This window comes from Ranitomeya imitator, chromosome 2 (genome assembly GCF_032444005.1).
Source record: "Ranitomeya imitator isolate aRanImi1 chromosome 2, aRanImi1.pri, whole genome shotgun sequence".
In the NCBI taxonomy this organism is placed as follows: Eukaryota; Metazoa; Chordata; class Amphibia; order Anura; family Dendrobatidae; genus Ranitomeya; species Ranitomeya imitator.
The window spans coordinates 560,514,992-560,542,639 of record NC_091283.1 but is presented as its reverse complement, the minus strand read 5'-3'; the positions used below and the strand labels follow the sequence as shown (position 1 = coordinate 560,542,639).

Here is a 27,648-nt window from a genome sequence, read left to right as displayed (position 1 = left end):
CAAGCCACAGCCTTGTATCCTTTCTATCAGAGTAAATAATGGTTAAAATGTATTCATCTGAATACCCATGTGGTATTCCTGTTTGTGTGATACATGATCACAGTATGTGTGGTTATTTATCTGTGTCACGTTTATCTCCATGTTGTGAATTACTACTTAATCTACTGCTTCCTTGGTGAACAATTACATGGAGTTTGCTGTTTCTTCTTACAGGATTTAGATGACATGGATGCAGAGTTGTTTGAATCCCGAAAGCCAAAATCAGCCCCTGCAAAGAATTCTAGTCAAGCCAAAAGCAGCGACAAAACAGTTGGGGCTAGAAGAGGTAATGAGTTTTTTTTTTCTTTTTTTGGGTGATTCAACCATTTTTATATAGGAGCCACCAGTGCCTTCATCAAGTACCTGATCTTGTTACTGTAGGCAAAACATAGAACTTAGAGATGATCAAATATATTAGAGTAATGGAGTACTATCCAATTTTATAAAAATCTGCATTCACTAAAATGTAAATTTTTTTTGTAATAGACTTAAGCGCGGATTGAACATAATAAACCTTGATGGGCCAGCCACTGTTTATTTGAACCATAAAGGGACATTATGGTTTTTTTTTTTTTTAAATCCTTATAATCTCTTCACTGACCCCTCCACTTCTCACAGTCACCCGTCTGGTCCTCACGTTGCCACATCTTATCTCCGCTGCTCTTTCTCGTACACTAGTTAATAATAACTATGTAATAACTATAACTATAACTAGGCCAAGACTTCCGGCACTGATTAGGCCTGAGAGAGTTCTGCGCGTGAGTGTAAGGTCATGGGGCATGTCATAACCTTATGCTCTTTGGATACCAATACTTGGTCTGATCATACCACATCTCCTAGCCAGTGGAGGAAGTGAAAGAGAGTATACAGACAGTACAGCATGGGATCACAGCTGATTCTTTGTATGAGGTAATGCTTTTACTGTTTGTTTTTAAACATGTTTTACCTCACAGAAAGAATAATCTGCCATCCCATGCTATCCTGCCTGTATACCCTCTTTTCTTCTCCCCTGCCCAGGAGCTGTGGTATAATCAGACCATGTTCCTGCATGGTCAGGCACAGCCATTACACAGTACACAGCAGGGGCAAATTTATAAGATTATCTCAGCACAGGAACATTTTTTAACACATCCAGTTATGAAACTCATTATTCTTCCGATATCTATTAATTAAAATGCACTTTGTTTGTGGGAAAACCCCTTTAAATTTGCAGATAATTTCTTGCTTAAATCCTCACGAGCAGGTAAATTTGAGTTTTGCCTAAGTTTAACCCCTCTCTGACCTTGGACGTACTATCCCGTCGAGGTGACCTAGGCCTATCTGACCCTCGACGGGATAGTACATCATAGCGATCCGCTGCGCTCCCCCCGCCCCCCCCGCCCCCCCCCCCCGCGTGAGCGCGGCCGATCGTGGCCGGGTGTCAGCTGCCTATCGCAGCTGACATCCGGCGCTATGTGCCAGGAGCGGTCACGGGCCGCCCCCGGCACACCGCGATCAAACATGATCGCGGTGTGTCGGCGGTATAGGGAAGCGTCGCGCAGGGAGGGGGCTCCCTGCGGGCTTCCCTGAGACCCCCGCAGCAACGCGATGTGATCGCGTTGCTGCGAGGGTCTCCTTACCTCCCTCCCTGCAGCAGGCCCGGATCCAAAATGGCCATGGCATCCGGGTCCTGCAGGGAGGGAGGTGGCTTACCAAGTGCCTGCAGAGCAGGCGCTTGGTAAGCCTGCAGCTGTGCATGTCAGATCGCTGATCTGACACACTGCACAGCAAGGTGTCAGATCAGCGATCTGACACTATAACATGATGCCCCCCGGGGCAATGTTCTAGTGTAAAAAAAAAAATATTCCAATGTGTAAAAAAAATTCCTCCCCCCCAAAAAAAATATATTGTTCCTATAAATACATTTCTTTATCTAAATAAAAAAAAACCCCAATAAAAGTACACATATTTAGTATCGCCGCGTCCGTAACAACCCCACCTATAAAACTATATCACTAGTTAACCCCTTCAGTGAACACCGTAAAAAAAAACGAGGCAAAAAACAACGCTTTATTCTCATACGGCCAAACAAAAAGTGGAATAACACGCGATCAAAAAGATGTATATAAATAACCGTGGTACCACTGAAAACGTTATCTTGTCCCTCAAAAAACGAGCCGCCACACAGCATCATCAGCAAAAAAATAAAAAAGTTATAGTCCTCAGAATAAAGCGATGCAAAAATAATTTTTTTTTTTATAAAATAGTTTTTATCGTATAAAAGCGCCAAAACATAAAAAAATGATATAAATGAGGTATCGCTGTAATCGTACTGACCCGAAGAATAAAACTGCTTTATCAATTTTACCAAACGCGGAACGGTATAAACGCCTCCCCCAAAAGAAATTCACGAATAGCTGTTTTTTGGTCATTCTGCCTCACAAAAAACGGAATAAAAAGCGATCAAAAAATGTCACGTGCCCGAAAATGTTACCAATAAAAACGTCAAATCGTCCCGCAAAAAACAAGACCTCACATGACTCTGTGGACTCAAATATGGAAAAATTATAGCTCTCAAAATGTGGTAACGCAAAAAATGCTTTTTGCAATAAAAAGCGTTTTTCAGTGTGTGACGGCTGCCAATCATAAAAATCCGCTAAATAACCTGCTATAAAAGTAAATCAAACCCCCCTTCATCACCCCCTTAGTTAGGGAAAAATAAAAAAAATTAAAAATTTTTATTTATTTCAATTTTCCCATTAGGGTTAGGGCTAGGATTAGGGCTAGGGTTAAGGCTACAGTTAGGGTTGGGGCTAAAGTTAGGGTTAGGGTTGGGGCTAAAATTAGGGTTAGGGTTTGGATTACATTTACGGTTGGGAATAGGGTTGCGATTAGGGTTAGGGGTGTGTCTGGGTTAGAGGTGTGGTTAGGGTTACCGTTGGGATTAGGGTTAGGGGTGTGTTTGGATTAGGGTTTCAGTTATAATTGGGGGGTTTACACTGTTTAGGCACATCAGGGGCTCTACAAACGCGACATGGCGTCCGATCTCAATTCCAGCCAATTCTGCGTTGAAAAAGTAAAACAGTGCTCCTTCCCTTCCGAGCTCTCCTGTGTGCCCAAAGAGGGGTTTACCCCAACATATGGGGTATCAGCGTACTCAGGACAAATTGGACAACAACTTTTGGGGTCCAATTTCTCCTGTTACCCTCGAGAAAATAGAAAACTGGGGGCTAAAAAATAATTTTTGTGGGAAAAAATGTTTGTTTTATTTTTACGGCTCTGCATTATAAACTTCTGTGAAGCCCTTGGCGGGTCAAAGTGCTCACCACACATCCAGATAAGTTCCTTAGGGGGTCTACTTTCCAAAATGGTGTCACTTGTGGGGGTTTCTACTGTTTAGGTACATTAGGGGCTCTGCAAACGCAATGTGACGACTGCAGACCATTCTATCTAAGTCTGCATTCCAAATGGCTCTCCTTCCCTTCCGAGCCCTCCCATGCGCCCAAACGGTGGTTCCCCACCACATATGGGGTATCAGCGTACTCAGGACAAATTGGACAACAACTTTTGGGGTCCAATTTCTTCTCTTACCCTTGGGAAAATTAAAAAATTGGGGGCAAAAAGATGATTTTTGTGAAAAAATATGATTTTTTATTTTTACGGTTCTGCATTATAAACTCTGTGAAGCACTTGGTGGGTCAAAGTGCTCACCACACCTCTAGATAAGTTCCTTAGGGGGTCTACTTTCCAAAATGGTGTCACTTGTGGGGGTTTTCAATGTTTAGGCACATCAGTGGCTCTCCAAACGCAACATGGCGTCCCATCTCAATTATTGTCAATTTTGCTTGGAAAAGTCAAACAGCGCTCCTTCCCTTCCGAGCTCTCCCATGCGCCCAAACAGTGGTTTACCCCCCACATATGGGGTATCGGCGTACTCAGGACAAATTGTACAATAACTTTTGGGGTCCATTTTCTCCTGTTACCCTTGGTAAAATAAAACAAATTGGAGCTGAAGTAAATTTTTTGTGAAAAAAAGTTAAATGTTCATTTTTATTTAAACATTCCAAAAATTCCTGTGAAACACCTGAAGGGTTAATAAACTTCTTGAATGTGGTTTTGAGCACGTTGGGGGGTGCAGTTTTTTAGAATGGTGTCACACTTGGGTATTTTCTATCATATAGACCCTCAAAATGACTTCAAATGAGATGTGGTCCCTAAAAAAAATGGTGTTGTAAAAATGAGAAATTGCTGGTCAACTTTTAACCCTTATAACTCCCTAACAAAAAAAATTTTGGTTCCAAAATTGTGCTGATGTAAAGTAGACATGTGGGAAATGTTACTTATTAAGTATTTTGTGTGACATGTCTCTGTGATTTAATTGCATAAAAATTCAAAGTTGGAAAATTGCGAAATTTTCAAAATTTTCGCCAAATTTCCATTTTTTCCCACAAATAAACGCAGGTAATATCAAAGAAATTTTACCACTATCATGAAGTACAATATGTCATGAGAAAACAGTGTCAGAATCACCAGGATCCGTTGAAGCGTTCCAGAGTTATAACCTCATAAAGGGACAGTGGTCAGAATTGTAAAAATTGGCCTGGTCATTGTTGTGCAAACCACCCTTGGGGGTAAAGGGGTTAAACACGTACATGAAAAAGTGGTACAGTTGTCATCAGTGTTTCGGATCAGTGTTTGGTCCGTATATGCGGATGCAGAGCACGTACATGCAACACAGACGTCTGAATGAGGTCTTAGTCCCTATTCACATGTTCGAGTTTTATGTATGTGTGATCTTATATTACAAATTTCAGAATGACCAGAAATAGTGTTATTCCTCAGCCACACACTAGGATGCTTATTCTAAAGACTCAAGCAAAACAGGTGCAAAAAATATAGATCTTACCGATAACGGTATTTCTCTGAGCCCATGACGGCACCACGGAGAGAGGGGATCCGCCCACCAAGGACAGGAAACCTACGGATAAAAAGGCGGTACCACTCTCCTGCATCAGTTGTTTTACATAGAGAACGATGGGAGACTACTAAAAACATTTGTTAATTTTAACTGTTTAGCATAACAAGATAATGCGTGACTTTAAACTATGAATAGACTATGGCACTATTTTAATGTGTGCACCCACAAGTGAAGAGAGGGAATGTACGTGTGCCGTCATGGGCTCAGAGAAATACCGTTATCGGTAAGAACTATATTTTTCTCTGTCGCCCATGACGGCACCACGGAGAGATTTGCATAGATAGTACATTCAGGAAGGGACCACCGCTTCCAGAACCCTTTTACCGAAGGTAAGGTCTGAAGAGGAGATTAGGTCCAATTTATAGTGCCTATAGAATGTGGATGGTGAGGACCAGGTAGCAGCTCTACATATCTGGTCAATAGAAGCTCCGGCCTTCTCCGCCCAGGAAGTTGCCACTGCCCTTGTCGAGTGAGCCTTAACCTCCCCGGGAACGGACATTCCACTTGCCGAGTATGAAAGACTGATGGCGTCCGTGATCCATCTTGCTATGGTGGCTTTAGATGCTTTTTTCCCCTTCCGGGGACCCTGGAAACACACAAACAGAGAGGGATCCTCCCTACTCTCTCTAGTGACTTCTAGGTAATGTAAGAGACATCTTCTTACGTCTAGTGTATGTAATGTTTGTTCCTCCTTATTTTTAGGGTTGGGGCAGAAGGAAGGGAGAGATATCTCTTGAGACCTGTGAAACTTTGAAGCCACTTTCGGGAGATATGCTGGGTCTATTTTTAAAATGACCCTATCCTCTAGAAGTTGTGTGTAAGGAGGGTTAGCTGAGAGAGCGGTAAGTCGCTAACCCTACGGGCAGAAGTGAGGGCGACTAACAGCGGTTTTGAGAGATAGGTTTTTTATTGACGTTTCGCGTAATGGTTCAAATGGTGGACTAGTCAGGGCTTTAGGGACCAAGTTTAAGTCCCATTGAGGAACAACTTTTACCGGAAGAGGCCTCGATCTTCCTGCTGCTCTGATGAATCTAGAGACCCACCTGTTCGAAGCTAAATCAAAATTAAATAGGGCTCCCAATGCTGCCACGTGAACTTTTAGGGTACTAGTGGCTAAACCCATCTCCAACCCTTTTTGTAGGAACTCTAATATGGAATTAAGGGGAATTTCTTTCTCTATTTTTGCACCTGATGATGACAGAAACTTTTTCCATATCTTGCCGTACTGTTTCGTTGTAACCGGCTTCCTACTTTGTAACAAAGTTGAGATTAACCCCGGGGAGAACCCCCTGCTTTCTAATAGTTTCCTTTCAAGAGCCAAGCTGTCAAGTTCAAGTTCTTGACCCGCGGATGACAGACTGGGCCCTGAGACAATAGATCCTGGAGGTCTGGTAATACCCAAGGGTCGGATATTGACATCTTCCTCATCCATGAGAACCAAGGTCTCTTCGGCCAGAACGGGGCAATTAAGATGACCAGCGCCCCGTCCTCCCAAATCTTCCTCAGCACTGCTGGAATCAGAATAAGAGGAGGGAAGGCATAGACCAGTTGGTGTCCCCAAGACATCAGGAATGCATCCACTACTACTGGGTTCCCCAGGGGAGATAGGGAGCAAAAGGAGGCTACCTTTTTGTTTAGATGGCTCGCAAAGAGATCTATTTTGGGAACCCCCCATTTTTCTGTGATCTGGGTAAATATCGCCTGATTTAGTTCCCATTCTCCCTGTTTTAGGCTGGACCGACTGAGGAAGTCTGCTTTGTAATTGTCTACTCCCTTTATGTGTAGGCTTGTTAGGGATAGGAGGTTGCTCTCGGCTATTTGTAGGATTGACTTGGTCACTTCCATCAGATCTTTGGAACGGGTGCCCCCCTGGTGATTTAGGTAAGATACCACCACCCGGTTGTCCGACATCACTCTTACGTGGTGAGAGTGAAGAACCCCCAAGAATTCCTGAAGGGCGAATTTGACCGCAAGAAGTTCCTTCATATTGGAGGATTTGTTTGCTAGAGACGGAGACCAGATGCCCTGGGCTACTAGATCGCCCAGATGAGCCCCCCACCCTGAGGGGCTTGCGTCCGTAGTTAGGACCTTCGAGATCTGGATTACCCATGGGACTCCCTGGGAAAGATTTTCTTGCGATGTCCACCGTGTCAGAGAGTGATTGGTGCGAGGAGATATAGTTAACCGCCCGTCTAAATGCCCTCCTAGATGGATTTGCTCTGACAATAGCTGCCATTGGAGATCTCTTGAATGTAGTTGGGCCCACTGGACCGCGGGGATGCAAGAGGTCATGGAGCCTAAAAGGGACATACCCTGACGGAGTGTTATGGAGGGGAGAGATTGAACTCTTAATACTAAACTTTTTAGTTTCTGTATTTTGTTCTCCGGGATCCGACATTCCATTTTTTTGGAGTCTAGAGTGAGACCTAGGTACTCCTGGACCTGAGAAGGCATTAGTCTGGATTTTTCTATGTTTATTAGCCAACCCAATTCCTTTAGGGAATGAATCACTATTGCTAGTTGATTCTCGCAATGTTGCGGGGAGGAGCCTATCACCAGGAAATCGTCCAGATATGGTACAATCAAGGTGTTTTCTTCCCTGAGGTGAGCCATTACCTCCGCGATCAGTTTTGTGAAAACCCTCGGGGCTATGGCTAGGCCAAATGGTAGAGCTGAGAACTGGAAGTGACTTAGGACTCCCCTGATGTGAACCGCCATCCTGAGGAATCTCTGGTGATCCTTGTGTATTGGGACGTGATAATATGCGTCCTTCAGGTCTAGGACCACCATGAAGCATTGAGGAAACAGCATTTTGATAGATGACTTTATCGTTTCCATCTTGAATGCTTGAACCTCTAGATAATCGTTTAGGTTTTTCAGATTGATAATGGTCCTGAAGGAACCGTCTGGTTTCTTCCTCAGAAATAGAGGGGAATAGTACCCTTGCCCTCTTTCTTGTGGGGGAACCTCCAGGAGTACTCCCTTTTTTACTAACCCGATGACCTCGTTTTCTAGTGCCAACTGCTCTTCTGCCGAAGATCTTGTAGATGTTATCGTAAAAGAGGGACAAGGGCATCTTTCGAATGTTAACCTCAGTCCTGATTCTATGATGTTCAGTATCCATTAACTGGAGGTAATCTTTTCCCAGGCTGGGAGAAAGAGAGATAATCTCCCTCCCACCTGGGGCGAACCTTCATTGTGAAGGTTTCTTGTTATCGTTGGGGTTTTTGTTGAAGATAAACCCCTTATTTTTGTTCCTCTTATCCTCCCATTTCCCCTGGCCTCTCCCCGGGTTCTTACGGAAAAACCTCTTGTTCCGAAAGGGCTTCCGGTAAGAGGGGAGACCCAGAGAGGGAAAGGACTTTTTCTTGTCCCCTGCTTTTTCCAAGATGTCGTCCAAGGTAGAACCGAACAAAAATTCTCCTTCGCAGGGGATGGTACACAATTTTGTTTTTGTTTGCAGGTCGCCTGGCCAGTTCTTAAGCCAGAGGGCGCGCCTGGCCGCATTAGCAAACACTGCTGACCTGGCGGCTAATCTGATGGAGTCGGCCGAGGCGTCAGCCAGGAAAGCCGCAGCCCCCCTCATTACTGGTAATGTATTCAGGAAGTTTTTCCCTTTAATTGACCCTCTAGTTGGTTCAACCAAATCATTAGGGAGCGTGATGTACATGCCGCTGCTACTGCCGGTTTTAGGCCTCCTCCCGCTGCCTCCCAAGAGCCTTTGAGAAAGGCGTCCGCCTTCTTGTCCATAGGGTCTTTTAGGACCCCCATGTCCTCAAACGGGAGAGCAAATTTTTTTGAAGCTTTAGCTATTGCTACATCCAATTTGGGGGCCTTCTCCCAAAAGGAGCAGGATTCATCCTCGAAGTGGTATTTCCGTTTTGGAGTTAAAAGAGTCTTTTTCATGGGTTTTTTCCATTCTTTTTTAATTAAGGCTGTAATTGCTTCATTAAGCGGAAAAGCTCTTCTCTTTTTTTGTTCCAGGCCCCCAAACATGATGTCTTGTACCGATTTTTTAGGGTGGGAGTCTACTAACCCCATAGTACTTCTCACGGCCTTTATGAGGCCATCGGTGTCCTCTAATGGGAAACAGTTGTGCCCCCCCGAGGAAGAAGTGGATGATGAGGAGGAGGAGTTGGAGGATACTGAACTCGCACTATCGCTGTCAGATTTTGAGACTGGAGACGGGGACCTGTGTCTGGTCTTTCTCCGTTTTTTTCCACTTTTTAGGGATCTAAAGGTGTCTTCCACTTGCTCCTTAATCAGGTTTTTTAGATCGGTTGCAAACCCAGGAAGGCTTTCGGATACTGTCTGCTGTATGCAAGTATTGCATAGTCTCTTCTCCCAGGCGGGTGGAAGATCCTCTCTACAGATGGCACAGATTTTGTGCTTGGTTTTACCTACGCTTTTCCTCCCCTAAAAGAGACAGATAATAATCTTACTGTCTCTGACTTTCACGAAGATCCACTTACCACCTCCAGGACCCATAAATACCGATTGGGGATTCTCTGCCTCTGGCTTTTTCCCCGACGCCGTACTGGACTCCTTACTGTGTTGGGACCTTTGGCGTTCTTTGCTGGTGTCCTGGTGTCCTTTCTGCTGTCGCCTTTTTTGCTGCTGCTGCTGCTGCTGTGGCGACGCTACAGGTGGAGGTGATTCTGGCAAGGGTGATGCCGGGTCGCTCATACTGCTGCTGGTCTGCGGCTGCTGCCCTAGTAACGCGTGCTGCGCTGGTGCTGCGGCGACTAGTAGCTCTTGAGGCTCCTGCCGATATATTGCAGAGCCACTGGGAGGATGTAATTTCTCCCATTTAAGCTTTCCCGCCGCTCTTCTTTTTTTTTTTTTCTCTATGGCGCCTGCGCAGTAGCTCCCGGCCGACGGCGAGGAGCGCCGAACGCCGGTGCCTGCGCAGTCGAGCCTCTGCGGCGCCTGCGCAGACCGTTCCCCGAGCGGCAACCCCGCCGGCGCCTGCGCAGAAGCTCCGGCCGCCTCGCGAGACCAGCGCAATCCCGGGCATGCGCCGAACTTTCAAGATGGCGCCCGGAGTGCAGATATGGCGCTGCTGACCGGCGCCCCCGGTCCTATGCAGTCCCTACCGCGCGGCTCTGCACGCCTGATGGCGGTGCAGTGTGCAGACTGACGCTTGTTTGGGGAGGGCCGCGCCTCCTGCAACCACAGAGGGACCCCCCTGGATGTTGCCGCTGCTGCATCTTACCTGGGGAGGTGACCGCGAACTCCTTGTCACCTCCCCCGCACACCCTGTAGGCCCACTAGCCCCCAGCGGTGGCGCTTCGGGTCACCACCCCAGCCGAGGCAGAGGGACCCCAGCTGCCTGAGTCGGACTGGTTGGCCCCGGAATTCCAACGTCGATCTGGTAAGTCCGTAGGTCTCCCATCAAGGACAGGAAACCAACTGATGCAGGAGAGTGGTACCGCCTTTTTATCCGTAGGTTTCCTGTCCTTGGTGGGCGGATCCCTTCTCTCCGTGGTGCCGTCATGGGCGACAGAGAAAATGTATTTTTATGCAAAGGATTAAGTTATAACATCGATTTGAGAAAATACCCTGAGACCTTCCAAAGGCTGTTTATTGTCTAACAGGGACTTCAGCACCTGAAAGTGAGAAGAAACCAATGTTTGAACCTGTTGGGCAATCCAGACCTTACAAGAAATTCTCATTTGATGGTAAGTGATAAGACATGTGTAGATAGAGAGCAGTATACCCTTCATTTCACCTCCCTATCTATCTCTTAATGCTTGTCAGAAGGTGCTCAGGACTTAGAATCAGCATTACATAATGCAGGTAATGAAATTCTAGTGTATTTTTTCAGGTGTGTACATTTTTATTTTGTATTCATTCCTTTTTTTTTTTAAAGAGAGCAGTAATAAGGTAGAAAAAATGTGAAACAATAACAGAATAAAATAAAGGGGTTGTCTTATAAATGGCAATTACCACCCAACCACATGGCAGAAAGCAAATTTGCGATTGCTGCTGGTCTGGCTGTGAAGACACCCACTGATCCATTGACTGTCTATAACTCCTATAGACCATTAACCCCTCTCCGATATGACTAGTGACTAATATGTTGAAAAACGATAAAGGTTGCACCATGATTTATTTACCAAGAATGATTACTCTAGAACATTGAAAATGCATTAATGCCATAGAAAATAGGAAAAAAGCGCTATATAATGTACACATGAAATATTTATCTGCAAAAATTGCTATGAAAAAAGGAAGGTACTTTGCGCATAAATTGGGCAATGTATGGAGGAGAGGTGACAAAAAACAGGACAGAGACCCAATTATGAAGGACGCCTTGACATGGCAATTGGGCTCACATACATTGGCCAATTTATCCACGAAGTACCTTCCTTTATTCATAGCAATATTTGAGATAAATATTTCATGTGTACATTATATAGCGCTTTTTCCCTATTTTCTATGGCAGTAATGCATTTTCAATGTTCTAGAGTAATCATTCATGGTAAATAATGGTTCAACCTTTATCGTTTTTCAACTTATATGCTTTTTTGGATGGCGCCTGTTCACATTAGCTTGGACGTGCTGGGCTTGTTCTCTATTTGTAGTGACTAGTATGTCACATGTGGTGTGCCGATGTATGGAGTGGGCACAGGAGCTGAGCCCATACTATACAGTAGTATGTGATGTGATACAGAGCTGCTCACTGAACTTCAACAACTGGAGCTAGCTCTGATCACTGCTGTCTAAACATTTAGATGCCGCTGTAAGTCACTGACAGCAACATTTATATAACCCGATTACAAATGCGCACATACATCGACTCCCATTGGTCTGCCGTGACACCATTGCAGTATATAGAATAAGTGATCAATCGCTGGTTTAAAGGGCCACTGTCACCCCCTCCAGCCGTTATAAACTAAAAGAGCCACCTTGTGCAGCAGTAATGCTGCATTCTAACAAGGTGGCTCTTTTAGTTTTTTGTTCATGTATTCCCAAAATAAAGCGCTTTGAAACTTATCTAAAATACCTGTCTTTCGCCAGGGAGGCGGGTCCTCACTCCCCAGCTTGAACCACTACTCTGCCGTCACTACAATCTTCAGGGGCTTTCGGCGCCACCCCTACGCGCTGTTTTAGCTTCAAAACCGGCGCCTGCGCTGTGTACAACTGTGTGGGGCAGGCGTAGTAAGCTCTGGCCTTCTCACGTCCCAGTCAGGCTTGCATATTGCATATTGATTTCACCACATCTGATCTGTCAAAATATAAAGTTAATGAACCGCTATAATGAAAAAAACATTGAAACTCCAGAATTGCACTTTTTTTTTCTTTTGTTGCTGAAATCCTTAAAAAAATGCAATAAAAGTCAATCAAAATGTTGTATCTAGCCATAAATAGTTTTAATAAAGACATCAGCTTACCACACAAAAACCAAGCACCCATACATGTGCATTTATTGGAAGAGTATAAAGGTTATGGGTCTCTGGAAATGGTGACATAAACCAATTTATTTGTTTTGTATTTTGTTTTTTACTAAATGTAATATTATTTTTTTTGACTCCATAAAACAAAACTTTGCAAGGTTGGTATCGCTGTAGTCATACTGACCTGTAGAATCGTATTGCCAGGTCATTTTTATCTCACAATGAACTTAGTAAAAAGCAAAATCGAAAAAACAGTGTCAATTTGTGTTTTTTTTAATTTTTCCCCTCGCAATTTCGCTGCACTTATTTTCCAGCTTTCCAGTACATTGAATGCCAAAATGAATGATTTCATTTAAAACTGCAGCTCAGTCTGCAAAAAATAAGCTCTCAAATTGCTCTTTCAACAGAGAAATAAAAAAGTTACGGCTCTTGGACAAGGGAAGGAAAAAAGTATAAGCATAAAATAATAATATAATATTAATATAACATAATATCATCCGATCAGAAAACAGATAATGGACAGTTAATGAAGCAATGGTCGTACCTACAGATTTTTTTGTGGATGTTATGTGGATTTTAGAGGCCGTATTTGTGAACAAGATCTTGATTCTGGACTTCACAATAATAATTGCTCTGTAAAAATTGCACAAAATTTTTTCCTGCTAATAGTACTGTATACAGTCGATCTAAAAAGATTGCATCACTACACCTAAAACCATAGTATCGTTAAATGCAACTACCACCCATAGCAGCATTTACACTATTTAGTGCCCGGCTCTTGGAAAAGATGTGGCTAGGCACCATTGATGCTGCCCGCCTGGAGGAGAACACAGCAATGGAAGTGATCAATTTGCCAAATGGTTTGAAACCTGTTTCCTTAAAGCTACTTTTAAAGACAAGCCCTTTTTTTAAACTAAACTAACTGATCACAGCGGCTTCTTTTACCCCCATCGTTCAACTGTATCGCTAAGTAAGTTGTGTCTGGCCACTCGGAAAAATCTCACAATATATGCCATCAATGTAATGCACAGGTGGGCCAGGATAGTCCCCAATGATGCTTACTGTATTCCACTCTATTCAAGTGTTTTTTGTTTTTTTCTTTGATTCCTGGGACAAAGATGGGAATAAACTACTTGATGGCATCGTGGCTGAGGACAATAATGAAATTGCTAATAAATCAAATCCAGTGAAAAGCAGCGGTAAGTCAAGTGTTTATCCAGGGATTTTACACATTTCTTTATTGATAACAAGAGGATACGCTAATAGCTGGAGAAAGAAAATTTCCAACTTTGTGGCTTCTCATAGTGTTAGAATTGAAGAAACTATTTAATTGATCCTGACAGCTGGGCCAAGGTATCATGTCAGAGTCTGGCTGCGTTATTGCAGCTAAACATGTTTTGAGCTGAAAAGCGTCAGTGTTTCAGAGAACACATACCTTTAAGAGCCAACTTGAAAATCATGCAATGTGGATGACTGATCCAAGAGGTGTATACCCAGGGCTTTTCTCTGCCCCGCTTCCCTTTGACGGGTGATTCCCTATACACACACTTAGGGATAGACCTGTCAGTCAAGTGTAGCAGGAGGAAGCTACCAGGGAACTGCCTCTTGGACTAGATATCATTGATGCATTACCCCCGTACAGCTTTTAAAAGTATCTTCTGTTTGAAATGCCTATGCTTCTTCATCATAAATCAGCTGTTATGGTTCCCTTTAACCTTATTCCCACTATTAAAGTACTTTACAAGGGCCTTGCAGACAGTTCCACGTAGAGCACTTGCAGGGTTCGGAGGTGTCCATTGGGGCATAAAGTAATTAACGTTAATTTTCTCTGCTTTTCTAATTATATAAACTGCCACAAAGCTATATTGCCCCTTGTTTCTGGTTTTCCCTCCCCTGTTAAGCACTATTGACAGTTTTGTAGGCAAAAATCTGCTGATTGTCACAATTTAAAGGGTGCTTCCCATGTGAAGGTTTTGAAATGATGCACAGCACCCGTTGCATATTCAAATCAATGAGCTGTACTTGTTATTTTGTGTCTTTTTATCAAATCCTTCTTGGCTGATAGGGTCCCCTTATAAAGTGACCAGTCTTGGCACTTACAGTCATATAAAACCCCGCTGGTCACCATAAATAGAGATTGGGGAAGTATTAAGGCGCTTTACACATTTAGCAAGTTACCAATCTTAGCATACACTGTCCTAAAAACCCCACTGGTCACCATAAATAGAGATTGGGAAAGTATTAAAGCGCTTTACACATTTAGCAAGTTACCAATCTTAGCACATGCTGTCCTAAAAACCCCACTGGTCACCATAAATAGAGATTGGGGAAGTATTAAGGCGCTTTGCCCATTTAGCAAGTTACCAATCTTAGCACACACTGTCCTAAAAACCCTACTGGTCACCATAAATAGAGATTGGAGAAGTATTAAGGCGCTTTGCACATTTAGCAAGTTACCAATCTTAGCACACACTACCCTAAAAACCCCACTGGTCACCATAAATAGAGATTGGGAAAGTATTAAGGTGCTTTACACATTTAGCAAGTTACCAATCTTAGCATACACTGTCCTAAAAACCCCACTGGTCACCATAAATAGAGATTGGGAAAGTATTAAGGCGCTTTACACATTTAGCAAGTTACCAATCTTAGCACACACTGTCCTAAAAACTGCACTGGTCACCATAAATAGAGAATGGGGAAGTATTAAGGCGCTTTACACATTTAGCAAGTTACCAATCTTAGCACACGCTGTCCTAAAAACCCCACTGGTCACCATAAATAGAGATTGGGGAAGTATTAAGGCGCTTTGCACATTTAGCAAGTTACCAATCTTAGCACACACTACCCTAAAAACCCCACTGGTCACCATAAATAGAGATTGGGAAAGTATTAAGGCGCTTTACACATTTAGCAAGTTACCAATCTTAGCACACGCTGTCCTAAAAACCCCACTGGTCACCATAAATAGAGATTGGGGAAGTATTAAGGCGCTTTGCCCATTTAGCAAGTTACCAATCTTAGCACACGCTGTCCTAAAAACCCCACTGGTCACCATAAATAGAGATTGGGGAAGTATTAAGGCGCTTTGCACATTTAGCAAGTTACCAATCTTAGCACACACTACCCTAAAAACCCCACTGGTCACCATAAATAGAGATTGGAGAAGTATTAAGGCGCTTTGCACATTTAGCAAGTTACCAATCTTAGCACACACTACCCTAAAAACCCCACTGGTCACCATAAATAGAGATTGGGAAAGTATTAAGGCGCTGTACACATTTAGCAAGTTACCAATCTTGGCATACACTGTCCTAAATACCCCACTGGTCACCATAAATAGAGATTGGGAAAGTATTAAGGCGCTTTACACATTTAGCAAGTTACCAATCTTAGCACACACTGTCCTAAAAACTGCACTGGTCACCATAAATAGAGATTGGGGAAGTATTAAGGCGCTTTACACATTTAGCAAGTTACCAATCTTAGCACACGCTGTCCTAAAAACCCCACTGGTCACCATAAATAGAGATTGGGGAAGTATTAAGGCGCTTTGCACATTTAGCAAGTTACCAATCTTAGCATACACTGTCCTAAAAACTCCACTGGTCACCATAAATAGAGATTAGGGAAGTATTAAGGCGCTTTGTTCCTTTAGCAAGTTATCAATCTTAGCACACACTGTCCTAAAAACCCCACTGGTCACCATGAATAGAGATTGGGGAAGTATTAAGGCGCTTTGCACATTTAGCAAGTTACCAATCTTAGCACACACTACCCTAAAAACCCCACTGGTCACCATAAATAGAGATTGGGAAAGTATTAAGGCGCTTTACACATTTAGCAAGTTACCAATCTTAGCACACGCTGTCCTAAAAACCCCACTGGTCACCATAAATAGAGATTGGGGAAGTATTAAGGCGCTTTACACATTTAGCAAGTTACCAATCTTAGCACACACTACCCTAAAAACTCTACTGGTCACCATAAATAGAGATTGGGGAAGTATTAAGGCGCTTTACACATTTAGCAAGTTACCAATCTTAGCACACACTGTCCTAAAAACTCCACTAATCACCATAAATAGAGATTGGGAAAGTATTAAGGCGCTTTACACATTTAGCAAGTTACCAATCTTAGCACACGCTGTCCTAAAAACCCCACTGGTCACCATAAATAGAGATTGGGAAAGTATTAAGGCGCTTTACACATTTAGCAAGTTACCAATCTTAGCACATGCTGTCCTAAAAACCCCACTGGTCACCATAAATAGAGATTGGGGAAGTATTAAGGCGCTTTGCCCATTTAGCAAGTTACCAATCTTAGCACACACTACCCTAAAAACCCACTGGTCACCATAAATAGAGATTGGGGAAGTATTAAGGCGCTTTGCACATTTAGCAAGTTACCAATCTTAGCACACACTGTCCTAAAAACCCCACTGGTCACCATAAATAGAGATTGGAGAAGTATTAAGGCGCTTTACACATTTAGCAAGTTACCAATCTTAGCACACGCTGTCCTAAAAACCCCACTGGTCACCATAAATAGAGATTGGGGAAGTATTAAGGCGCTTTACACATTTAGCAAGTTACCAATCTTAGCACACACTGTCCTAAAAACTCCACTGGTCACCATAAATAGAGATTGGAGAAGTATTAAGGCGCTTTGCACATTTAGCAAGTTACCAATCTTAGCACACACTACCCTAAAAACCCCACTGGTCACCATAAATAGAGATTGGGAAAGTATTAAGGCGCTTTACACATTTAGCAAGTTTCCAATCTTAGCACATGCTGTCCTAAAAACCCCACTGGTCACCATAAATAGAGATTGGGGAAGTATTAAGGCGCTTTGCCCATTTAGCAAGTTACCAATCTTAGCACACACTACCCTAAAAACCCCACTGGTCACCATAAATAGAGATTGGGGAAGTATTAAGGCGCTTTGCACATTTAGCAAGTTACCAATCTTAGCACACACTACCCTAAAAACCCCACTGGTCACCATAAATAGAGATTGGGGAAGTATTAAGGCGCTTTGCCCATTTAGCAAGTTACCAGTCTTAGCACACACTGTCCTAAAAACTCCACTGGTCACAATAAATAGAGATTGGAGAAGTATTAAGGCGCTTTGCACATTTAGCAAGTTACCAATCTTAGCACACACTACCCTAAAAACCCCACTGGTCACCATAAATAGAGATTGGGAAAGTATTAAGGCGCTTTACACATTTAGCAAGTTACCAATCTTAGCATACACTGTCCTAAAAACCCAACTGGTCACCATAAATAGAGATTGGGAAAGTATTAAGGCGCTTTACACATTTAGCAAGTTACCAATCTTAGCACATGCTGTCCTAAAAACCCCACTGGTCACCATAAATAGAGATTGGGGAAGTATTAAGGCGCTTTACACATTTAGCAAGTTACCAATCTTAGCACACACTACCCTAAAAACCCCACTGGTCACCATAAATAGAGATTGGGGAAGTATTAAGGCGCTTTGCACATTTAGCAAGTTACCAATCTTAGCACACACTACCCTAAAAACCCCACTGGTCACCATAAATAGAGATTGGGAAAGTATTAAGGCGCTTTACACATTTAGCAAGTTACCAATCTTAGCATACACTGTCCTAAAAACCCCACTGGTCACCATAAATAGAGATTGGGAAAGTATTAAGGCGCTTTACACATTTAGCAAGTTACCAATCTTAGCACACGCTGTCCTAAAAACCCCACTGGTCACCATAAATAGAGATTGGGAAAGTATTAAGGCGCTTTGCACATTTAGCAAGTTACCAATCTTAGCACACACTGTCCTAAAAACTGCACTGGTCACCATAAATAGAGATTGGGGAAGTATTAAGGTGCTTTACACATTTAGCAAGTTACCAATCTTAGCACACGCTGTCCTAAAAACCCCACTGGTCACCATAAATAGAGATTGGGGAAGTATTAAGGCGCTTTGCACATTTAGCAAGTTACCAATCTTAGCACACACTACCCTAAATACCCCACTGGTCACCATAAATAGAGATTGGAGAAGTATTAAGGCGCTTTGCACATTTAGCAAGTTACCAATCTTGGCATACACTGTCCTAAAAACCCCACTGGTCACCATAAATAGAGATTGGGAAAGTATTAAGGCGCTTTACACATTTAGCAAGTTACCAATCTTAGCACACGCTGTCCTAAAAACCCCACTGGTCACCATAAATAGAGATTGGAGAAGTATTAAGGCGCTTTGCACATTTAGCAAGTTACCAATCTTGGCATACACTGTCCTAAAAACCCCACTGGTCACCATAAATAGAGATTGGGAAAGTATTAAGGCGCTTTACACATTTAGCAAGTTACCAATCTTAGCACACACTGTCCTAAAAACTCCACTGGTCACCATAAATAGAGATTGGAGAAGTATTAAGGCGCTTTGCACATTTAGCAAGTTACCAATCTTAGCATACACTGTCCTAAAAACTCCACTGGTCACCATAAATAGAGATTAGGGAAGTATTAAGGCGCTTTGTTCCTTTAGCAAGTTATCAATCTTAGCACACACTGTCCTAAAAACCCCACTGGTCACCATAAATAGAGATTGGGGAAGTATTAAGGCGCTTTGCACATTTAGCAAGTTACCAATCTTAGCACACGCTGTCCTAAAAACCCCACTGGTCACCATAAATAGAGATTGGGGAAGTATTAAGGCGCTTTGCACATTTAGCAAGTTACCAATCTTAGCACACGCTGTCCTAAAAACTCCACTGGTCACCATAAATAGAGACTGGGGAAGTATTAAGGCGCTTTACACATTTAGCAAGTTACCAATCTTAGCACACACTACCCTAAAAACTCCACTGGTCACCATAAATAGAGATTGGGGAAGTATTAAGGCGCTTTACACATTTAGCAAGTTACCAATCTTAGCACACGCTGTCCTAAAAACCCCACTGGTCACCATAAATAGAGATTGGGGAAGTATTAAGGCGCTTTACACATTTAGCAAGTTACCAATCTTAGCACACACTGTCCTAAAAACTCCACTGGTCACCATAAATAGAGATTGGGGAAGTATTAAGGCGCTTTACACATTTAGCAAGTTACCAATCTTAGCACACACTGTCCTAAAAACCCCACTGGTCACCATAAATAGAGATTGGGGAAGTATTAAGGCGCTTTACACATTTAGCAAGTTACCAATCTTAGCACACACTACCCTAAAAACCCCACTGGTCACCATAAATAGAGATTGGGGAAGTATTAAGGCGCTTTACACATTTAGCAAGTTACCAATCTTAGCACACACTGTCCTAAAAACCCCACTGGTCACCATAAATAGATATTGGGGAAGTATTAGGCCATGTTCACACTATGCGGTTTTTACTGCGGAACCGCGGCGATTTTGCCGCTGCGGGTCCGCAGCTGTTTTCCATGCAGGGTACAGTACAATGTTACCCTATGGAAGACAAAAACCGCAGTGCACATGATGCGGAAAAAACCCGAAAAAAACCGCGCAGAATTGCTGCGAAAAAAAGAAGGACCATGTCACTTCTTTGTGCAGAATCGCGGCGATTCTGCACCCATAGAAATGCATTGATCCGCTTACTTCCCGCATGGGGCTGTGCCCACCATGCGGGAAGTAATGCGGATAATGTGCGGGTTATACCCGGGGTGGAGGAGAGGAGACTCTCCTCCAGGCCCCGGGAACCATATTTGTATTAAAAAAAAAAAGAATTAAAATAAAAAATCATTATACTCACCTCTGAAGTCTCAGCGCTGCACGCGGCCGTCCGGTCTCAGGTTTGCTATGCGACCAGGAACTTCGGTGACGTCGCGGTCACATGACCGTGACATCACCGAAGGTCCTGGTCGCACAGCATCTTTGGACCCGGACCGCCGGCTGCAGCGCCCAGGAGATCGGGACGTCAGAGGGTGAGTATATCATCATGATTTTATTATTTTTAACATTACTATTGATGCTGCATATTGCTGCATATGCAGCATCAATAGTAGGGGTAAATCCCGCAGCGGAACACGCAGCGGAACCCGCAGGACAAACCGCGATAAATCTGCAGGGATAACCGCAGCGGGTTTGCCCTGCAGATTTATCAAATCCGCTGCGGGAGAACCCGCAGGATAAAAAGGAGCGTGTGAATGTGGCCTTAAGGCGCTTTACACATTTAGCAAGTTACCAATCTTAGCACACACTACCTTAAAAACCCCACTGGTCACCATAAATAGAGATTGGGGAAGTATTAAGGCGCTTTGCACATTTAGCAAGTTACCAATCTTAGCACACACTGTCCTAAAAACCCCACTGGTCACCATAAATAGAGATTGAGGAAGTATTAAGGCGCTTTGTTCCTTTAGCAAGTTACCAATCTTAGCACATACTGTCCTAAAAACTCCACTGGTCACCATAAATAGAGATTGGGGAAGTATTAAGGCGCTTTACACATTTAGCAAGTTACCAATCTTAGCACACACTGTCCTAAAAACCCTACTGGTCACCATAAATACACATTGAGGTAGTGGCTGTATTGGCATCGCTATCTTTATTATTTGTGGTCCATCTTTGATACAGACAATGCTATTTTGATATCCTTCTGGGTTGCATGCACAGCATTTTGGGTACTGTATGTAATGGTTTATTATAATTCCAGCACATTAATTTCTCCACATTTATGCCATACAGAGGCTGTAATTGTTAGCCCATCAAGACCATCCCCAGCTTCTCACAGGAAAAACGATGTGAATTTTGAGGAGGATGCTGATTACATTATGGATGCTCTGGGATTTGGAGACCATCTTGAAAGTCCTCATAAGGAGAAGAGGTAAGAGGAAATTACGGCTTGGTGTAATATATTAACTACTGCCCCATACATCAGACAAAGCTTTACCAATGTATATCAGCCAATTTGAAACCTAAAGAACAGTTAGCCTCTCTTAGGTGAATGGTGGCCTATAGATATGTTTGACTTATGCAGACAGCTCTTTCAAGCATTCAGGGCACCCACGGTAAATGGACGCTACAGAACGAACTGCCAATACACCCTAAGGCATTGGGTATTTTTTATATTTTCAGCTCTGCATCGCGACGTTCCAAATTTGATGAGCTGCTAGGGAGAGGGACTTCTGCCAAACTGTTGGAGAGGCCATTAACCGGGGAAACGAAGGAATTCAAACTGGATCCCAAGTACCAGAAAATGGCAGGTACGAGAAATGTAATCTGAATTGAAAAGTTAATGATCACCAGCACAAGCAAAATAATCAGGAACTTTTCACAGAAAAGGGTGATCCTCTAGGAGATGAAGACTTAGGTTTTGGCTCCTACCAACCCACTATGGCATTCAGCCCAGAAGGTCGACCATCACGGCGATCATCAGTCAGGTATTTTGTCCAAACAATTTCTGTCATTAAATTATCCAGATCATATAATTTATAGAAGTTTACCAAGAGAAAAAGAAACTTTTATTTCTGCCATAATGGTACAATTATAAAAAATTGTTTATGCTGTATAATTCCTCACGTCTTCTTCGCTGCTGTCATCTCTGTATTCACTCATGTAGTAGGATGTGGCCGCAGTGGCATCATTTCGGTATGGCAATCATGGCCCAATGTACTGACAATAGTATGTCACCACTCTGGCTTATAATTGGCCGACCTATTTCCGTGTCGTCACCCAGGATTGGGATCAGAGCAGCAGCAGTAGCAAAGTAACTGTGAAGAATTAATTATAAAATTTTCCATCTGCAACTTTGTTTTTCACTTTTCTTTCTGTGCTTTTTTAACATTTGCCTTTTTACCAACACCAAGATTTTCTGCAGAAAGTAATGGTGCAATAAAAGCTGATGCAAGATCTCGCTCGGCCACCCCTGTGGGTCGGAGTCCAGCAAGGGACGAGAAGAGTGGAGCTGACTGGTTAGGTCTCAAAGACGAAGATGTCCCGGATCTAACTCCTTTAAGAGAGCCTCCACGACCCTCCAATGTTGAACGTAACACTACTGGTCGACCACCATCTGGAACTAAATCAGATTCTAGATTAGCTACACAAATAAAAACCTCCCAGATTGGCACCCCGGCCGTACAGCAGGATGATGATGATGATGATGAATGGTTGATGTCCTCATTGTCTAGGAATAAGGCTCTAAAACAAGAAAAGTTGGAAGAACAAAAAGTCCAGAATCGAAATGATGTCAAAGAGACTTCTGTAGGCAGGTCTGTAAGACTCAACTGTTATTTGTATTCTCTACCTCATATATAATTGTATTTATTTTGCTTATGTTAATAGCCATTCATTTTCAAAGCGCTTTACAGACATCATCCTCACTGTCCCTATTGTGGCTCAGAATCTAAACTCCCTATCAGTATGTCTTTTGGAATGAGGGAGGAAGCCAGAGATCTCAGAGAAAGCCAATACAAACCCTTTGCAGAAGTTGTCCTTGGGGGAATTCGCAAACAGGACCGCAGTGCTACAAAGCAACAGTGCTACCCACTGAGCCACCGAGCTACCATGTTTCCCACACAGTGACATATTCTTAATTACAATTATTAGAAATTGGATTAGAGAAAGTCATTAGGCAGGATTCTAACATCTCTACATAACCTTGTCCTGTAATATATATACATTTTTAAGTTGGGATATTTCCAGTTTATGTAAAGCTAGTCTATAGTGAGAGTATACTGCTTTATTTAACCATGACCCGTCCGCTGAGTTATTATACCATCTTCCCAATCACACTGGTTTCATGTGATTATCGCCTTTAAGAAAGAATCCAGCTCGCTCAAACTTATATGTCATTATCAGGAATGTATTGATGAGCCTTTCATAATGTCTGAAGTTCCCCACCTTTACTCAGCAATGGTTATATGACAGCTGGATATGTTGATGGTCATCATTCTTTGATGAGAAGGCAGAAAGACGTGGTTGAAGTGCTGGAATTCTGAGCACTCTGGACTAGTGATGGGCGAATGTGCTTGGATAAGGTGTTATTCGAGAATGCATGTGTGCTAACTGAGTGTCTTTGGCATGCTCGAAAAATATGTCTGAGTTCCAGCGCCTGCATGTCTCGCAGTTGTTAAACAGCTGCAATGCATGTAGGGATTGGCTGTTTGTTAGGCAGTCCCTGCATGTGTTCTGGCTGTCAACCAGCCACGAGACATACAGCCACGGGACTCGAACATATTTTTTGAGCACGCCAAAGACACTCAGCTAGCACCGGAGTATGTTCGGGTAACACCTTATCCAAGCACATTCGCTCATCACTACTGTGGACTTAAAATTATGAGTCTGCTGTATTCTTTCCTATTGACTATTTTTTAAATAACATTACTATTCTGCTCCGTTTGCTATAATAGCTCAGGTGACCTGTCAGATTCTGATGACTGATCCGATTCACCCTATTTTGTAATTGCCGGAACAGCTCGTCTTCTTGGTTCATAATTTGTATCTCCTGCACGGAGGTGAGATGTGAACAACACTGTCATTTTCCGTATATACTTGAGTATAAGCTGAGATTTTCAGCCCATTTTTTTAGGCTGAAAGTGCCCCTCTCGGCTTATACTCGAGTCATTGTCCCAGGAAGGTCGGCGGGGGAGGGGGAGCGGCGGCTGTGATATACTCACCTGCTCCTGGCGCGGTCCCTGGCAGCTTCCCTGATGGTCTCTGGGCGCTGACAGCTTCTTCCAGCGTTGAGCGGTCACATGTTACTGCTCTTTACAGTAATGAATGTGGACGCGACTCCACTCCCATAGGGGTGGAGCCGCATATTCATTACTGTAATGAGCGGTACTGGTGACCGCTCAACGCTGGAAGAAGCTGTCAGCGCCTGGAGAAGACCATCATTGAAGCTGCCATGGACCGCGCCAGGAGCAGGTGAGTATAACGGGGAGGGTGAGCAGCATTGCGCGATATTCACCTCTCCTTGTTCCACTGCCGGGCTGTTTCCTCTGCTGTGACGCTCAGGTCAGAGGGTGCAATGACGTGGTTAGTGCGCGTCCTCTGCATGAATGTCAGTGCAGAAGATGCTGAAGACAGAGCCCGGCGGTGGAATGAGGACAGGTGAATATTGCAAGTGCCGGGGGCCTGAGCGACAAGAGGTGAGTATGTCATTTTTTTTTTTTATCGCAGCAACAGCATATGGGGCAAATATCTCTATGGAGCATCTTGTGGGGCCATAATCAGCATTTGTGCAGCATTATATGGGGCAACTATCTCTATGGAACATCTAATGGGGCCATAATCAGCATTTGTGCAGCATTATATGGGGAAAATATCTCTATGGGGCATCTTATGGGGCCATAATCAGCATTTGTGCAGCATTATATGGAGCAAATATCTCTATGGAGCATCTTATGGGGCCATAATCAGCATTTGTGCAGCATTATATGGGGCAAATATCTCTATGGAGCAACTTATGGGGCCATAATCCGTATTTATGCAGCATTATATGGGGCAAATATCTCTATGGAGCATCTTATGGGGCCACAATCTGCATTTGTGCAGCATTATATGGGGCAAATATCTCTATGGAGCATCTTGTGTGGTCATACTCAGCATTTGTACAGCATTATATGGGGCAAATGTCTCTATGGAGCATCTTATGGGGCCATAATGAACATTTGTGCAGAATTATATTTTGTAGATTGTGAGCCCTCGCGGGCAGGGTCCTCTCTCCTCCTGTACCAGTTATAACTTGTATTGTTTAAGATTATTGTACTTGTTTTTGTAATGTATAGCCCTCCTTACATGTAAAGCGCCATGGAATAAATGGAGCTATAACAATAAATAATAATAATAGTAATAATATTTTAATATGGAGCATCTTATGGGGCCCATCATAAATTTTATGGAGAATTATATGGGGCGTATTTTGTATGGAGCATCTTACGGGGCCCATCATAAACTGTATGGAGCATTATATGGGGCTCCTGATTCAATATGGATATTCAAAAACACTTAAACTACTGATGTCTCAATTAATTTTACTTTTATTGGTATCTATTTTTATTTTTGAAATTTACCGGTAGCTGCTGCATTTTCCACCCTAGGCTTATACTCGAGTCATTAAGTTTTCCCAGTTTTTTGTGGCAAAGTTAGGGGTCTCAGCTTATACTCGGGTCGGCTTATACTCTAGTATATACGGTATATATCTACTCTTTGTAGTGTAAAATGGTTTTTGCTTCTTTACACAGCAGTCCGGTCGGGTCTGGGAATACCATCCAACAGTCAGACCGTGGCAAGACCATTCAAGAAATCGCACCAGTCTTAGCTGAAGTATCTGGGTGGGTACGATTGTGCAGCAATCTATCCTGTATCTGCATGCAACACATTCTTTGGCCAGCCGTATTCATGAAATCATTTATTCTTTTCATAGACCTCCTTTACCTTGGGAAATTGGTGTAAAAACACCATCCACCACCACTCCTACGTCCTCCATCACTCCTACATCTTCCAGACAGAAGGAAAACCTTGTTCCAGGTACCGTGACCAGAATTTTCTTGTTATTCATTGTATTTAGTCATCCCACTTTTCAGCAGAGTGTGGAGATGGTGGTGGCATTTTTAATGGTCTCTCTCCTGACTTCCCTTGTATTGCAGCTCCTTCAACAACGCCTTCAGAAATGTACAGAGATACAGTCAGTCAATCATAGTGTTATATTTTACATAGACCTCAGTTCTGTTTCTAAATCTCACATGTATTACGTCTTTTTTTTCCTCCTGCAGCCAGCTACTGTTCAGCCAAAGATCCAAGAAGGCAAAAAGGAAATTCATGGTGATGTCTTACATAACAAGTTACTAGATCTTGAGACTCAGGTATCATATCTGGGGTCTGGAGGGATATTTAAAGACTTATATATTCCAAAAAATAAAATCTAAAAGCTGAATGGTTGGTGTGCATTACAGATAAGAAAACTCCATTTGGAGCGTGAACAGCAAAACCTGTTACTGGAGACATTGCAACAAAGGCACAAAGAAGATCTTGAACTAATAGAGAGCGCACACAGGTACCTAGAGATATACTTGGGAGTGCAGCAAATTTCTGACTCCTGTTGTCTATGGAGAATGAAGCTAATTAGGAGCAACATAAAACATTGTTGGCTATCGTTGATTATGATTTCAGTCGTTCCTTTTTTTACATAAAGATACATTTTATTTTTTTACTTTAGTTCAGTTTTATTTATTTTATTTTCAGTCTGTCTTTTCAGCAATCTGTATATTGTTTCTATCTGAAATTAAATCTCTCGGAATTCATACCTTTCCTTCACGCCATATATCCAATCGCTTGCATGCTCTTGTCACTGCACCTCAAAAACATCTCGAGAATCCAACCTTTCTGTATCGCATCAATGGGGGACACCACAAACCATGGGGTGTATGCTGCTGCTACTAGGAGGCTGAAGCTATGCAAAAAAAAAAGATAGCGCTCCCCAGCAGGGTATATCCACCAACTGGTATGAAGTTTAATCGGTTTTAGCTTAGTGTCAGTAGGAGGCAGACACTGGTCTGGATCCAGTCTTGTTTCTACCCTATATTGTATTAATGATTTTCCTTTCTCCTTCGCCACATTTGGGGACACAGAGCCATGGGTGTTATGCTGCTGTCACCAGGAGGCTGACACTAAGTTGAGACAAAAAAAAGTTAGCTCCTCCCCTGCAGTATACACCCTCATGCTGGCTTCAAGAGACCCAGTTCAAGCTTAGTGTCCGTAGGAGGCACACTGGGTCTGCTATTCAGATCAGAACTTTTCGGATTTTCTACTTTCTTATCCCTTTTGGACAAAGGGGCGACGGAACCTTTCAAGGCTCCGATCTCCCCAAACCAACAACAGGCGAGCACGGGAGTATTACCTCTCCGTATCCTCTCCTGCGACGTGGGATGCCACTGCCTGAGCTGATTCTAGGGGTGACGGGCCCCTACAAGGGCACCGATCTCCCTCCCCTCTCTATCAGACGAGCACTGGAGTGGTACCTCCAGTATCCTCTTCTGCAGCCATGCCATGTTGCGGACATTTTGCCCTGCCCACCAGGCTTTACCCTCGGCTGTTCAGAGGCACTTTTCCATCATGGCGTCCGTGCAGCCCCCACTTCATCACCACTGTAAAGTGAATGATGGAAGGAGGCGGACGGTTCCTCTCCACCCCCCCTTTCAGGGGATGGTGGATGGAGGCTCCCCAACCCTGCACCGTCCTAACTACCCCGGGCACAGCTCTGACCTGCTGAACCATCCTCTTCATATCGGGGTAAGTGCA

General features: G+C 43.3%; 1 protein-coding gene across 3 annotated transcripts in view; it reads left to right on the top strand.

Moving 5' to 3' along the window:
* The window catches only part of FBF1 (Fas binding factor 1), a 206,207-nt gene that overhangs the window by 74,138 nt on the left and 104,421 nt on the right, over window positions 1-27,648 (top strand). For all 3 annotated transcript variants that reach the window (XM_069752052.1, XM_069752054.1, XM_069752053.1), the window contains 12 exons: window positions 214-325; window positions 10,594-10,677; window positions 13,515-13,595; window positions 21,094-21,232; window positions 21,484-21,611; window positions 21,686-21,788; window positions 22,215-22,616; window positions 25,593-25,682; window positions 25,775-25,878; window positions 25,998-26,035; window positions 26,124-26,213; window positions 26,304-26,404. In XM_069752052.1, coding sequence (XP_069608153.1) covers window positions 214-325; window positions 10,594-10,677; window positions 13,515-13,595; window positions 21,094-21,232; window positions 21,484-21,611; window positions 21,686-21,788; window positions 22,215-22,616; window positions 25,593-25,682; window positions 25,775-25,878; window positions 25,998-26,035; window positions 26,124-26,213; window positions 26,304-26,404 — 1,472 coding nt within the window. The remainder of the gene's footprint in view (window positions 1-213; window positions 326-10,593; window positions 10,678-13,514; window positions 13,596-21,093; window positions 21,233-21,483; window positions 21,612-21,685; window positions 21,789-22,214; window positions 22,617-25,592; window positions 25,683-25,774; window positions 25,879-25,997; window positions 26,036-26,123; window positions 26,214-26,303; window positions 26,405-27,648) is intronic.